The following is a 14804-nucleotide window of genomic DNA, read 5'->3' as shown; positions in this document are numbered from 1 at the left end:
CTTTCTTTTTTTTTTTTTTTTTTTTTTTTGCCTTCCAGCTAACAACGGTCTAGCTTGACCAGACAGGGAAACCCACCCCTTTTGCAAGAGTGCTATAAACTGAGGGGACTGACAGGAAAAATATCTGAAGTATCTTTTATTGTCTAGATTGGGCTTCCATTACTCAGTTCAAGTTGAAGGTGTCATTCCCATCTTCAACATATTCAGTGATCTGTGCTCAGGTTGGAGCAGATGGAAACCTTATGTCAGTGCCTCTCCTTAAGCTGCATTACGGCTGTTCATGACCAGTGGCTTTGTGTGAGAGACAGCTTTCTCAGGAGGTTCCTGTGAGAGTACAGCAACCACGGAATTCAGGAGCCACTTTTAACCTCTGTCCTTCATTATGTTTTGAACGTATGGCATGCTTTGGCATTACAGTCACATACGCAGAGAGAACACCAGAAAATAAGCACTTTAAAAAGTAAATAAGAAACAAAAAACTCTTCACAATTTTTGGCTGACAAGGGAGAGGAAAAGACAGCTGCTCATGACAGATACTAATCTTATCACTCAATGTACTTACTCTGAGCTTTTAGGCAACGTAAGAACCAAAAAACAAGAAGGTAGCTGTGCTCAGGTGGAAGTTAGCCAAGTCTCAGAAAGGTTGGTAAAACTGGTTGGTGTTCGGCTGCTCGTGATGTTCCAAGCTGCTTACTTGCAAGCTTAATTTATCTTTGGAGGGAAAAGCAGTATTTCATTATTTTTCTTGTTGTTGTTGCTTTTCTTGCCTATTAGTTTTGCTTTTGTCTTAAAGGGAGCAGGACTGAATAGGACTAGCAGCTCAGTAACTCATATTTTTTCTATTTTGTTTAAAAAGAGACTGCTGGTGCTATCTTTGATGCCCTTAGGAGACTGCCAACCAACAATGTTCTTTTATAAAATACACTGCTTATAAAATAGTAAGAGAAAACAGTTAAGGCAAAAGGATTATTAGCTACTAGAAGGTTTATGCTTAATCGATTTTTTCTTCCTTAAAATGTTAAAAATATTTAACAATTATGGTTACCAGACACCTAAACCAGCAAAAACTGATAAAAATCTTTGTATCACATATAATGTTAATATTGCAACATTTTGCATGGGTTTTATTAATATCTTACCCACTGACGATGTTAGACTCCCATTTTCAGTGCAGCAGTTTTTATGGTGTCTTCCAGTTGAATAGTACAGGTGTGTATATTATACTGACCTTTGGGAAAAAAAACTATGTTTTGAATTTGTCTAAAAGGATTTTGCTATATTTACACAGAGACCTCTTACCCACTGACGATGTTAGACTCCCATTTTCAGTGCAGCAGTTTTTATGGTGTCTTCCAGTTGAATAGTACAGGTGTGTATATTATACTGACCTTTGGGAAAAAAAACTATGTTTTGAATTTGTCTAAAATTATTTTGCTATATTTAACACAGAGACCTTGTGGCTATTGGGATAATAAGTTTCATACCATCTTTGGGAACAGCTAACATAAATGCCATATATAGAGTAAGTGACGACACAAGATCAATCTAGCAATTGCATGGCAAAGATTAAAAAAAAAAACAACCCACAGGAATACGGAGTCCTACTTGTCTTCCGCTATTTTCAACATACTCTTACATGAGGGAAAATATTCATACTAATGTGATTTTATCACGTTGCAGACTTTTGGCTCAATTCTCATCAGACATGGATTGTAATATGTCACTGGCTATCTCGACTAATGTGCTATTGCTTTTAAACCTTCGCAAGTGATAGCATTTTCCTCTGATTCTTCCTCTCCCTCCTTCTAGGCTCCCTTACATGGCAATGTACATTTGTAGATCTTCCTTTTGAACAGAATTCCATACCTTAACGGTGAGCCCAGGAATGTTCAGTGCGTAGTAAACAAAGAAAGTTGAAATGAAATTGTTTCTAGTGTTGGTATGTACAAAGAAAGAATAAATAACTTGTAAATAAACCTAAATAGCATTATGAATTTTTCAGAAGGTGCATGCAGTAGAGCTGTGTTTGGCTGATAGATACGGGGGGGGAGAGAGAGAGAGAGAGTAAAGTGCAGGAGACAGAAGGCAAAAAGCCGTTCCTTGTGGAAAAGGAAAGTAGATTCCTTTGCACGTCCCCAGTTATGCACTTATTTGATCTAGTAATTAATTTGTAATAATTCTACAAATTGCCTTGATGGTCTCCTAAAGTCTCTAGGACAGTCTCCACCTAAAACCATGTGAAATGTTCTTGTAGCCTTCTGAGAGACTGGATATTTTGCAGGTGATACAAGTTGCTACTTAAGACTTCTGTATCTCAGGATGCACTCTTTTTCCAAATAACAACTAAAAATTAAGTTATTTTCAAATACGAAGCGGGGCAGGGCCAACTTGGATTGTACAGATACTGGGTATATGTATCAACTGGGAGACAAGCTGAAGAGCCTCAGGCGTTAAACCTAAGTGATAGATTCATAATGAAAAGAGTGAATGCCAGGCACAATTACAGTTTGCCAGCAGATTCCAAAGGCAGCAACAATATTCCAGGTCGGAGAAGGCGTTTGCTTTCCTTCTGGGTGGGCATCAGGTGCCACAGTAACGGGCAGCAGACGTAGTACTTTCTTTTTCATCTGTTCCCTGCTTAATATGGATAGGTGACTTACACTTCAAGAGACAGTAAATTTAAGTACAGCATCACACATAAAATATTTCTGCCTGTCAATTATGCACAATAGTGTGTTTGGCAGTTAACTGCTAAGCAACATTGTGTGAAGATACTCAGTGTGATTTACTATCCAGTCTTGGACTAATTCTCTGATCTGGGAAGCTGGAAGCCCAAACGAGCTGTCCTCCATTTGTTAATTCATCTGTTACATTATTTGTTTTATTGTATATTTGTGTATAAGGATTCAGAGATACAGAATTGTCTAATAATTCATTCAAAATGTCTTGAGGTAGCTTTAATGCTGGCTCCAAGATTTATACTCAGCAAATGCTAAACACACAGGTATGTAGTACCTTTATTTATCAACATCTTTGCTATCAAAATTTGCTGAACAACTTTTCTGATTAGTTTGGTTCTATTTTACAATAATTATTAAACAAAAATAAATTGCTGTGAGAGCAGTTCTGCGTCCCGTTAAATGCACTTTTGGCATCTCCTATCACTGTGGCAAGCACTGTCACCAGAAAAACAGCTGCACAGAAAGAAAGGATTGCTGCAAACTATGAGGCACTCACAGATTATTCAGATATCATCTTGCACTGGCCTTAGGATGGCCTGTTACTTCCAGCCCTAAAAATAAACAACTATTAATCACCTAATGGCAACATGAGTTGACCAGCACTTATGGCTGCCCGGACCTCAATCTAACGGTACTCAAAAGCTTTTCTCATGTTTTCTGTCACTCGGGATAAGAGGTAGTTTGCAGCCAAGCATTCCTTTGGGAGGACTGCTGTGAGTTTAACAAAATGTTTGAAATAACCTCAGTAACTCCTCTCAACACTGATCCACAGCTTCAAACGTGCAGAATCAAACAATAGCGGCCTTGCATCGACAGTCTCTGGAGAGTGAACTAATGGCATAAGGTTTTCTCAGGGAAACTGAGTAAGAAGCAAGTACCTCAGGAAGCACCATTCTTTGCGTGGGTTTAATCAGAAAGCATTGCTTCCAGCGACAATATATGGAATAATTCTGTAATGCAAACAACCACCTTTTCTCCCCGCCTTTTCAAAGGATAGCAACATTCTTGCAGTGTCTTAACTGGTAAATACAAGTAGCATGACTTAAATAGAAGTAGCATAGCTTTAGTAAACTAGTCATCAAATTGCATGCTGCAGGATGGAACGGTATTGCTGCTTTGAACAGGAACACATGAACGCACTTGTAGAGGTACAGTAAAACAATGTGCTAACCCTGATTTATAAAAGACAAATATGTAGAACAGCTAATATAGAATATTAGACTCTCTCCATCAGAAAGGAATTTATGAAACTTCTGAAAAAGAAGATGTAGAAAGCTTTCTTACATTGTGCATTTCAGATTGAGATTTTTTGGTTGAGCTGCTTTTGCTTAGTTAAACCCATGTGCATTTCAGATTGAGATTTTTTGGTTGAGCTTCTTTTGCTTAGTTAAGCCCATCATCCATGGTGCTTGAAGTCACTTTGCCCTCTGTTGAGATGGTTAAGTGATGTAAGATCCTTATATTTCAGGGAAACTTGGACCTATCTCCAGATTACCAAATAAGGTACCTGGAACACTGTCTATTACCTCTTTTAGATAAATACTGGAACTAACTTTCCAGGCACCTAAAATGCATTGTTTTCCAAAATGCATACCCAAGTGGTCTCCACTAAAGCCAGAGACAACTTTGGCCGTAATTTCCATGAAACAGTCCAGCAGTATAAGGATTAACAATTTCTTTTCTAAAATGTTGATGTGAGTACCATGTTAATTTTCAGTACAATCAGCCCAATCCTGCAGTGCAGGCGTAAGCGGCACCTTATAGTCTCTCTTTACAGCACAAAACCTTAAAGTCTGATGTGCAAAGCATCTACCTGATTTTGAAGATGCTGAGACTGGAAAAAAAAAAAAATGTTTTACCTTAACAACACACAGCCACTTTGAGAGATGAGCATCTGGAATACTATTAATAAACAACAAGATAATATGTTTCAATAGAAGTTAGGACATGATCCAACAAAACTTAAGAAATTCAAAGTTCACTCAAGGCTCTCCTGTCTTAATGACAAGCTGCCTTGAGCCAGTATGTGTTTTCTTTCTCATTCAATGCATCAGTCTTCACTTAGAAAGCCTTGATCCTTGTAAATCAGTGTAACCTTAATATTATTTAATCATAGCTTTTAAAAGTTAATTTCCATGACAACTATATTTTTAAAAAAACCTAACTTGTCATTGAGGATTATAAAAATCCTTTATTTGCCTGGAGAACAGTACTCAGATCTGAATGAATAAGTGTAAGTGAATAATGTGTTTCGACAGTTTGTTTATTAAAAATGTATTATGCAGCTAAAAGTTATATTGTATTTATATTTTAATGACAGTGACTTGCACAGTTTTGCTGCATTCTATTAATATGCATTTAAAAATTGTGCTATGCAAAATTCTAAAATATTTTAAAGGGTCTCTTATATCCACATAAATATCACTTGATTTGTTTTTATTTCTTCAAATGCCAAAAGCAATTAAATCATATTATAAGCCTGATGAAATGCTGCTATTTGATTGATGCCTTAACAGTGTCATTGCAGAGATAAAAAGACAGCTAGTATAAAAAAAAAAGCTCATTAAGATTTAATCATATCCAAGAGAGGTGTGACTATAGAGACAGAGGCCTGATACTAGTTTCCATCCACCTTTTTTTCACCTGACAACTCCAACTTCCACATCAACTGCATATGACACCAATATCTGGCATTCATGGAAATGCCTACTTTTTTCAGCCCAAAAGAAATTCCCACTTTTGAGTCAAAACCTCCTTGGAAATGGGGGTCTTACAGAATATTAAGAGAGTTTAATTTTTTTCCTTGTCTTCAGTAAAAATAAGACTTCCCCCAACTACTGTGGTAACATCAAAGCTTAAAGCAGGTTAGGTTTTACTTGCTTAAGTATAAGAAACTGAATGCCTGGATCCTTGAGACATAATATGCTGGTAATTTCTGTGTGTGAGGCTTGATATAGTGCTTGCTAGTGCCATGGACAAGTTTCCTATTACCTTTAAAAGTATGTGATCAGAACTTGTTACACTTTTTCTTGAGCCACATTTGCAAGCAAATATATTTTTGTGCAGTTGCTACTGCAGGAAGACAATATTAAGTAGCTTAAGGGAGTTGGGCCCAAAAATATTGTAGCCTTCCGAGTTACAGGTTAAGGATCAGATTTTTAAAGCAAAAAATATCATTCAGTTCCTTGATTTTACTAAGTATTGGAATTTTTTTTCTTTCTTTCAACCAGATTTGGTGAAGTCAAAGAAATAAGGTGCTGTGTAATACCTTAAAGGCATCTTTTATTTAAATCAGTGTGTATGTGTCGCGGGATCACAAAACTGTGTGGAGGATTTGAAAAGTGTCAGGGATAAGAAAACCCCACAGTTATCTTTAAATTGCATTCAGAGTTTTTAAAATGCACTGTCTTTATGCACAAGTATCTTTATTTGATTTTAAAACTCTATATCAATGAACAGTAGCAGAAATACCTTGTTATAAACTATTCTGAACTAGGCTTGTGGTAGCTGTTTAAATGGAAAATTTCTTGCTAATCAAAGTCAGTTTCTGAGCAGTGGGTATTGAATGTTTGCCAAGATATATAACGCTGTGTCATCAGCAGTAGTAAACTGGTCTAGACGTAAGGAAGTTGGCTGACTGATGCCAGTTGACCTTACTTGAAAATGTGGTCTGCAGTTGTTGCCTACTAGCCTAGCTCTGCCAATATCTAAATTCCCTCCACTGGCACAAATGAGACTTCTACAAGTACACTAAAATAAAGCTGTGAGTCCTTAAACAGTAAACTTATTAGATATTATAAGGGGGTTTAATTATTATAGGTTCAGGGTTTATTAGTACTACAAGTAAAACCAGTTTACTCACAACTGTGATTCTCAAGAACCATGTTAAATTGACTCAGAATGTAATAATTTATTTGTGAATTTTTGTAATTCTCTTTTCCCAGGAAATAAGTAGTGATGTACAAGTGGTAATGCTCTAATTTCCTCGATATTTAAAACGAAAAACAAGGAAACAAAGCCAGCTTTTTAGCTGACACTGTTGATGATCTGACATTAAAAAGAAGGGACCAGAATGCAGTCCTTCAAAGACACATTCAGATGTGACCATCATAATTAAAATCACCAACCAGGTAGACTGTTACGCTTTCATATAATGTGAATACTCATCTGAATCTGTTTGATAAAATATTTGCTTAAGTACATGCATATTAGAAATAATAATTCATATGCCACCATTTCATTATGAGTCTCTTGGAATTAAAATTATTTACATTATGCTGAAATGCATACAACCCATCTATAACAAATAGCCTAAGAATAAATAAAGTGAACATTTATTTTAAAACAATTGCAAGATGTTTTACATTTCTGCTCAGTATCGAGCAGTGTGTTGAAAATGCATTTTTCATAAAACCACATGCAAGGCTTTTTGATGGTGAAAAAATCCACTCGCAACAGCCACATGTCTAGGCAAATCCTTAGAAGCTAGTATGGACCCCACACAGACATTCCTGAAGAAAAGACATTACTAGAAAGTAGTTTCTCTTGAAGTGAAGTAGAATATGTGTGAGCCTACTAGGCCACTTTGATAAATAAATAAAAGTCTTTTTTCTTTTCTAGCACAAAACTGGTTCAACTGGAGGGCAAGTTAAACCCAGATTCACATTTTACTTTGGTTTTTCTTTCCCTTTTTATTTCTTAAGTGATCCCTTTTTATATATGAAGATGCTTTTTTTTTGTTTTGTTTTGTTTTTAAGAAAAAGAACCATTTGGCTTGGTTATCTGATTATATGAAGATGCTTTTTTTTTGTTTTGTTTTGTTTTTAAGAAGAAGAACCATTTGGCTTTGGGTTATCTGAATTTTACCTTCCTGACTTTTCAGCATATCTCTGTGAAACTCCTTTCCAAGAACAAAGCCCAGTGTCCCAGGATTATCGATGTACAAATCTATACTCCTTTAACTATGGGTTTCTTTCAAAATTGGTGTCATTAAACCAGTACAAAAGATCCTCTGAACATTCTTAAATTAGTGCAAAGCTGACTTATTTAGAGTAGTATGATCAGACAGAAGTTTTATCTAAAGCACTGTTGAGCCTGTAACTATATTTAACTATACTCAGACTATATTTTACTATCTCCAGCATCTATCTCAAATCCTTCAGTTGATGCTTTGAAAGACACCATCTGCTGCCCTTAGTACTTAAACTAAATTTAGTCTTCTATATCAAGCCTAAATTAGGCCTAAACTAATCCATGGGCTTTTGTAATCCTGCTCTCTTCTTGCCATGCCATGGGGTCATAAGCCTGCCTACCTCCTTTTTGGCACTTCTGGCACTCTGACCCCACACGGAAGTGCAGCTGGATTGGCTTTGGCTGCCTTGTAGTCACAACTTCTAATGTCAAAACTAGACAATGACTAAACCAGGATTTATATAATGATAACTATGTATTTACTGGTTGATTTTTAAGTAAGGTGATGCAACCTGCGTGGACAATTTTCACTTGCTATGTTTATTATATTGTGAAGGAAGCTTGCCTCTATATTTCCTGCTGCTTCTATTTTTACTGCATGGAATTAACGAAACCTTAGTTACTTGGATCTCTTTTCAGCTTTCAAAAGAAACCCAATACAAACCTAAAGTTCTAAAAGTAAGAGTTTCACTGGAATAGATAAAACTACAGTTTTGTGTAGCTTTTGGGCACATTCTTCACACCTAAGCTTTTCAGGGTCAGAACAAAGAGACAGGGGAGGAAAAATACAAGTTAAGCACATTTTTAGGGGTGTATACAATTTTTCTGAGCAAGAACAAAATCCGTAGGAGTCCATAGTTAGTTATATTCTAAACTTGATTTTTGTTTTAAGCTTAAACCTTCTCCAGTGTGTCTTTCTTATGAGATGGGGTAACCTGGCCTATATTACACACCATATCAGTATAGTTTTAGAACCATTTGGCACATTCAAAGTTTTTTTCTCCTCCTCAGAGCTACTAAATGAGTCCCCTTTCCACAGCAATACTAAGTAAGCATTCTGTCATTTTAGTTTATTCTCCTGTGTAAACCAAGGTTAGTCACTAGCTTGTTAAAAGTTATGACTGAGGCAGAAATAAATTTGTAGCTTTACTCTGTAATTCACGAAGTTGAGTTTCGTTCTTCGTGGTGTCATATCTGTACTTTGGAAGGAGTCGAATTAAAAAGGATAGTTCTTTCTTCCAGGTTGCACTTCCCTACCTCATCCCCTTACACAAAAAGGTTAAGTGTCTTTTCAAATTAAGGCAGCGGTAATTAACCAGTGGCATTGTTTGTGATTTACCAACTCTGGGCGTTAATGAGAGAGAAATTAGCACTTAGCAGCAGGAGTTCCTAATAGTCAGTGGCAAATGTTTAATGTGCCAACAAGTTAATTTTGGTCTTAAGTACTGCACTTAAGTGTTTTTAAACAAAAGCATGGTATGTTTTTTATGTGATCATATATATGGGCTGTGTGATGCAGAGCTATAATAGAAGGAATGATACAACACAGTGGAAAAATGCAACCTAGGCAGCACAGGGCAAATAGTTTTGCTATAATAACACAGCCAAAAGCAAGATTGATGGATGTTTTCATCCTAAAGATGTACTTGCTCCTTCAATTAACAGTATGCAGATGTTCTTTTATATAAAGATTATCATCAAATTTGGCATTTCTGAACATAATTTTTTAAGCACAAAATATTCCTGAAAAATGGTGCTTGAGTTGTGATGATTTGATAGAAAGACATCAATTAGCCTTTTGAGGAGTCTCAAAATACTAATTTTATTAAAAATTACAATTTCAAAAAATAACAAATTACTTCAGCACAGTGCCCCATGCATTTTATGGTGGATAGGGGATTCAGACCGCCACACAGAGCAAAATGAGCCCTTCAAAACTTGGGCTGAGCAGTTGCTCATTAGCACCAAGATTTTTACCTGGCACACGCGCTCGAAATGATTAAGTACTCCTGTACGTTTCATAGTTTCTGCCTTGCATAAAATAGGCCGTTGGAAATGTAAGGTCTGCTCCCTATCTTCTGGGGATTTTTGCTTTTAAGACAACTTTGGTTAGTACGTAAGTACATCCCCACCCAATTATCCTTTTTCTATGTTTGGTTGATGTGGGAACAGATACAGAGTCTGTGAAATAACAAAAGTAGGCCCATCCTGCATCAGCAAATTACTGCCTCTCACCGGAGGCAGTGAGCATCAGTCCTCGGCTTCACTTGCCATTTGTTCCTCGCTACTGCTAGGCTAGCTGGCCTCCTTGTTACAGTGAGGTTGTGCACGTCTCGGCCCCGTGCGAACTTCAGCAAAGGCAAGCAGAGAGAAGTCCTCAGAGACAGTAGAGGCTGAAGTTGTTGGCCAGCCAGAGAAAACTTAGGAATTGGGTGTAGGCAGCACCATCCTTCCATATGAGCCACTTTTTAGTCGGTGCTTTATTCAGTGCTAAACATGTTTGAATACATTAGCTAGTATAGTTGGATTTGTGAGACTTTTGACCTTGCCACTTTCAAATATCATCTTTCAGTTCCAAAAAGCACGTTTGCCAGCATTGCCTCAGCTATGCTGAGGGGCAATTTACTTTGCCACTAAACTGCGGCCACTTCTAGGTTGAAGAGTAGCAGCCATAAACCGAAATGTTACAACGCTATGCAGCAGTTTTGGGCAAAAGACTACCATATCTAATTGAAACTGCAGGAGGAAGCCACAGGGGTTTCTTCTTCCTTTGATGCCTGTTCCATTACATGGGCACATCAAATAGAGTTTTCCCTCCATTGTTGGAAAGAAACCACCCTAACGAAGCCGGTCTGGCACTACCCACAGTTTTGAGTGCTTGTATTGTCTGCTAAGTCGACATTTAGGTTACCGTGCATTGCCCCAACACATTTTTATTATAATTAAACATTAACAAAAATTGGCTACCATATTGGTTGAGTCCTGAGCACAGCTCTGCATATAAACCATTACATGACATTCTATTGAACTTTTTCTTGTACAGACGGTATCTAACAGCTCATCCTGCACTGTTGTTTTTGGCAAGTTCACTACAGCATATAATAAATCAAGGAAAGAAAAAGCTTTTTGGCCTAATGTTGTACAGACTGCTGTAATGTTAGACTACAGAAAGCAGTTCTGTTTTTAGACATCCTTTTACTAACCCAACATTCATAATTTATGATTTCACTGTAAAATTCCTGCAACACTACACCAAAAGTAGTGCTGCCCTTTAATTAAGTGCTCTCAGTAGGAAAAACGTGAAACTGATGTGCAAAACATATCGCAGTACACAGTGATTGATAGTGATTACTTCTTTATGAACCCAGCCTGAAGGTCTGAACTTCCTGATGGGTAAAATAGTCCATGGGGCTACTTCCTGAGATTGCCTAGTGGGGATCAGTCAGAGTTAGCAATATCTGAGGAATTCCTGAGGCACATTTCAGAGACGTTACAGCAGAAACTTTCTCTTTCTTTCTGAATTGTGCTTTACGTTAATAATTACCTGAATAATAGCTCATTGTAGAGATTATATTTTAGGGATTCGTTGTTATCTTCAAGGTATTATAATTTGCATGAATTGGGACTTGCATAAACCCCTGTATTTTTAATGCTTGCACGTCCAAATCTGAAAAAGCAGAATGCATGGCAAGAGAGACTTCTGTATGTACCAAGTTACTAAATGTTATTTAATATTTAAGGCATAGGTATTTTTTTACTGATAAGTGCAGAGTATTCAAAAGTAAAAACAAAACTCTGATGTGGATTATTTGTCTCTAAATAGCATTTTTATTCATGGAATCAGGTATTAGTGGCATATCAGTTCAATATCGATTAAAATTTGAAAATTAAATGGAGGTCAAATACTCTCCAATTCTGCAGTGAAATTAACAGATTTACTTGTGTTGGAATCACAGAGGTGGGGAATTAAAGTTCACCTAGCACAACCACATAAGTTCATTTTCCTTTTTGCTTGGTAGATTTGGCCCTGGATTAGTCATCTACTGGTATGGATTTATTGAAGAGCTGGACTGCCATCGCGAACGTGGTATCCTGCTAAAAGACTGCTTCCCTACTGACGTTGTGACTCTGCGGCACAGCATGGCTCAACGCTGATGTTGGGAGGAAGAGGTAAATCCGGAAGCAATTTTACTTTCCTGCAGTGTAAACTAATGGCAGCATCTGCCCTGAACTTCAGCTGAACTCCTGCTGCCTGCCCTTATGCTACTGCCTCTTTGCACAAACATATCAAGAGTTTCTGTTTTGCTTCAGACCTCTGTTGTGATCAGCCAAAAAAGACAGACACAACCCACTCATTATCAGCATTTCTGTCTCTGTCAAACAGCTAGTTTCTAGATACTCATAATCTTTCTTCCTTCCGGATGGCTTCTTCTAGCATTCCAAACAAAGACAAAAATGCAGAGGCTGAAAGGTGCAACTTTCAGTTCTTATCCCTGTTACAGAGTCACCTTTAAAAATAAGTGGCTTTTTTATGGCTTCACCACAAGTTTATTCAATGCTAGTGATCTGACTGAAACACCTACACTGATGTGGAAAATTGGTAAAGACTGTTATTCTGGGGCTTAAAACAATATAATGCATAGCTCATAAAGCCCAGGTGGTAAGGCAGGATCATATAATTTCTGGCTGTTACAGTAAATAGCCAGATTTTGAGAAAATAATTGGTATATGTGTTTCGTCACTATCCGATTGCCAAAATCAACAACGGAATCCCAAGTTAACAATTAAAAAATAATCTAAGTTAGGGGATTTTTAGGGGGGGTGAAAGTGAAGAGCAAGGATTTATTTTATGTATATAAGCCTGTGAAGTTTGGGGTTAGTTTTGTGGGTTTTTTAATAAGTAGTTTAATGACTCAAAAATAACTTGTGTTTTGTCTTTTCCTCCCCACCCCCCAGGGAATCTATACTGAATTTTTCTCTTAACTGACTTTAAGGAAGGAATCTGTCTTGGCCCCCGTAGGCACTGTAACACACCATTTTCTGGCATACTGAAGTCCGAAAGAACAATGTGCAGGAGCTCTCTACGTGGGTTACTTCTGAAGAAGATTACCATCCTGGTGTTCAAGAAGGGGAGCAAAAAAAAGATAGAACAGTGCTTCATACTGGATCAGTTCCGCAAGACAAATAAAGCACACAAATGGGCATAATTTTCCTGCGTACTTATGTGTTCTTGTAAGAGCATCGTTTTTCTCATGTTGGAACCACCGAGATCAGAGGTACCTTGAAGTGGGTGTTAGCCCTCCTTGAAGTTTTGAGGAGTTCAGTCTCATTCTGTTTCCATCCTCATCACCCCTCAGAGGGGCCGTATTGGGCCTCAGGTTGGTGCTCTCAGTTAGAGGTTTCTTAATGATAGTGGCTTATTGGGCTTGACACGCTTTACTACTCTTTTCTTTGCTAACTGGCATTTGGGAAAGGACAAAATATTTTAAAAAGTCAATGAGAGTTTTGCATGTATGCTCCCCGTGTTCAGATTTTCAGAGGAGTTAAGCAGAGGTACGGATTCTGTTGTAGAATTAAAGGTGTGATAACAGTCTCCCTAAACCACAAGTTGATAACCTCTTCCATAAGGAAAGGGTCTTTAAAACATTACAGTCCATATTCACCATCTTTTTCGGTTGAGGTGATACTTTGTGCGCCTGTACGATTTTAAAAATCACATGCAGACTTTTTACAGTCTTGCCTTGAGTTAAAAGAAAGGGTATTAATCCTATGCAGTTTTTTCAGCTATAGTTTTCAGATGCATATGCAGTATTTTTATTTTGAAGTTTTAGTTCTCTCTTTAACACTTTTTGGTAAGTTTCAGACAGGAGTTTATCATTTTGACTAATCTTTAATTTTCAGAAAAAAATATCTTTAGTCTTCCTAGTACTCTGTCCCTAGCTGCAGAGACAAGCTAGTATAGCTCCACTACAGTGAGTTACTGTTGCATAGAGATTATTTTCTTGGGTTTGAATGTGTTATAGTGGAAAGATTTATTTTTAAAAAAATATTCAAACACCTGTAACTCATTTATGTTCAACTATTTAAGGTATTGTGCTTAGCTTATTTTAGCTGACTAGCTTTAAGGATCTGCCCGTAAAGATACACAGAAGCAGTCTGTGAAGTATACCTGCCCGATGCTACACAGAAGCTGCATTTAGGGTGTTGCTGCCCCTGGGACTTTTAACTGTGGTTTAGGTTAGCGGAATGTGTAAAATCAAGAAGAGAATAAAAAATAAGAAATAACTGAACATTATCGTAGTAGAAAATTCAGAAGTAATGGTTGTCTGTGTGAAATGGGTTTTAAGGGCAAACTGAATTTGTTTTAGCTAGTGCATATGCTTTCTGTTGTATGAAATCATTTAAATCAGCTTTTACATGATGCACTAATGCTGCTTTTTCTTTTTGAATAAATTAAATTTATCTGCACAGATGTTGAAAATTCTGCTCAACCTCCATCAAAGCTTTGCTTTATTTGTTTTTGCATTAAACAAATTTATATGAGGACACACAGATAAATCAGGTTAGGCTTGTATTTGTTTATTTATTCCTCTACCTAATGCTGTAATATAACAGGTTGGAAAGCAGTACAGCTGTCTTTAATCAAAGCTTTGACCTTATCTTTATTTATTGCCCCCTTTAAGAATCTTTGTATTAGAATGAGGATGAAATAAGCCACAAAAGTGTACATACTGTACTAATTTCATTACACGCTATCGAACAAGCTTTGCCACCACAAGAATTACGCTATGTCACTATTTTAAATGCTGAAAGCAGAACATTAAAAAAATTAAGATGACACTGTTATTCCTACTTGTATCTTGCAAAAAACCCTCATTTGTGTATTTTCTCTGTCAGATGTAAACATCAACTTTAATATTAAAGAGGAGAGACTACTGTTTGTTTGTGGTTGTTTGTTGTTTTTGTTTTCTTAAACAACACTGTAGTCATTAGAACCTTAACATTAAAGCCAAATCCAGTTTTATGGAGTATTCTGTAGAGTGTGCTAATGAATTATGCCAAGCTAGAAAACAGAAGTGTGCATAAAACTGA

The 14804-nt window shown here is 37.0% G+C and overlaps 1 protein-coding gene across 4 annotated transcripts in view; it reads left to right on the top strand.

The window, feature by feature from the left end:
• The window catches only part of CUNH15orf41 (chromosome unknown C15orf41 homolog), a 105002-nt gene extending 90420 nt beyond the window's left edge, over nucleotides 1–14582 (top strand). For 2 of the 4 annotated variants that reach the window (XM_009290338.1, XM_019474894.1), the window contains 2 exons: nucleotides 11732–11882; nucleotides 12669–14582. In XM_009290338.1, the coding sequence (XP_009288613.1) occupies nucleotides 11732–11867 (136 nt within the window). In that variant the 3' untranslated portion in view covers nucleotides 11868–11882; nucleotides 12669–14582. Of the gene's footprint in view, nucleotides 1–1809; nucleotides 1874–11731; nucleotides 11883–12668 lie in introns of those variants that run through there. The other 2 variants (XM_009290339.1, XM_009290340.1) reach the window with 2 other exon arrangements.
• The last annotated feature ends 222 nt before the right edge of the window (nucleotides 14583–14804 follow it).

The sequence above is a fragment of the Aptenodytes forsteri genome, unplaced genomic scaffold, assembly GCF_000699145.1.
Source record: "Aptenodytes forsteri isolate BGI_AS27 unplaced genomic scaffold, ASM69914v1 Scaffold108, whole genome shotgun sequence".
NCBI classification, from domain to species: domain Eukaryota; kingdom Metazoa; phylum Chordata; class Aves; order Sphenisciformes; family Spheniscidae; genus Aptenodytes; species Aptenodytes forsteri.
This window is presented reverse-complemented; position numbering and strand designations above follow the sequence as displayed.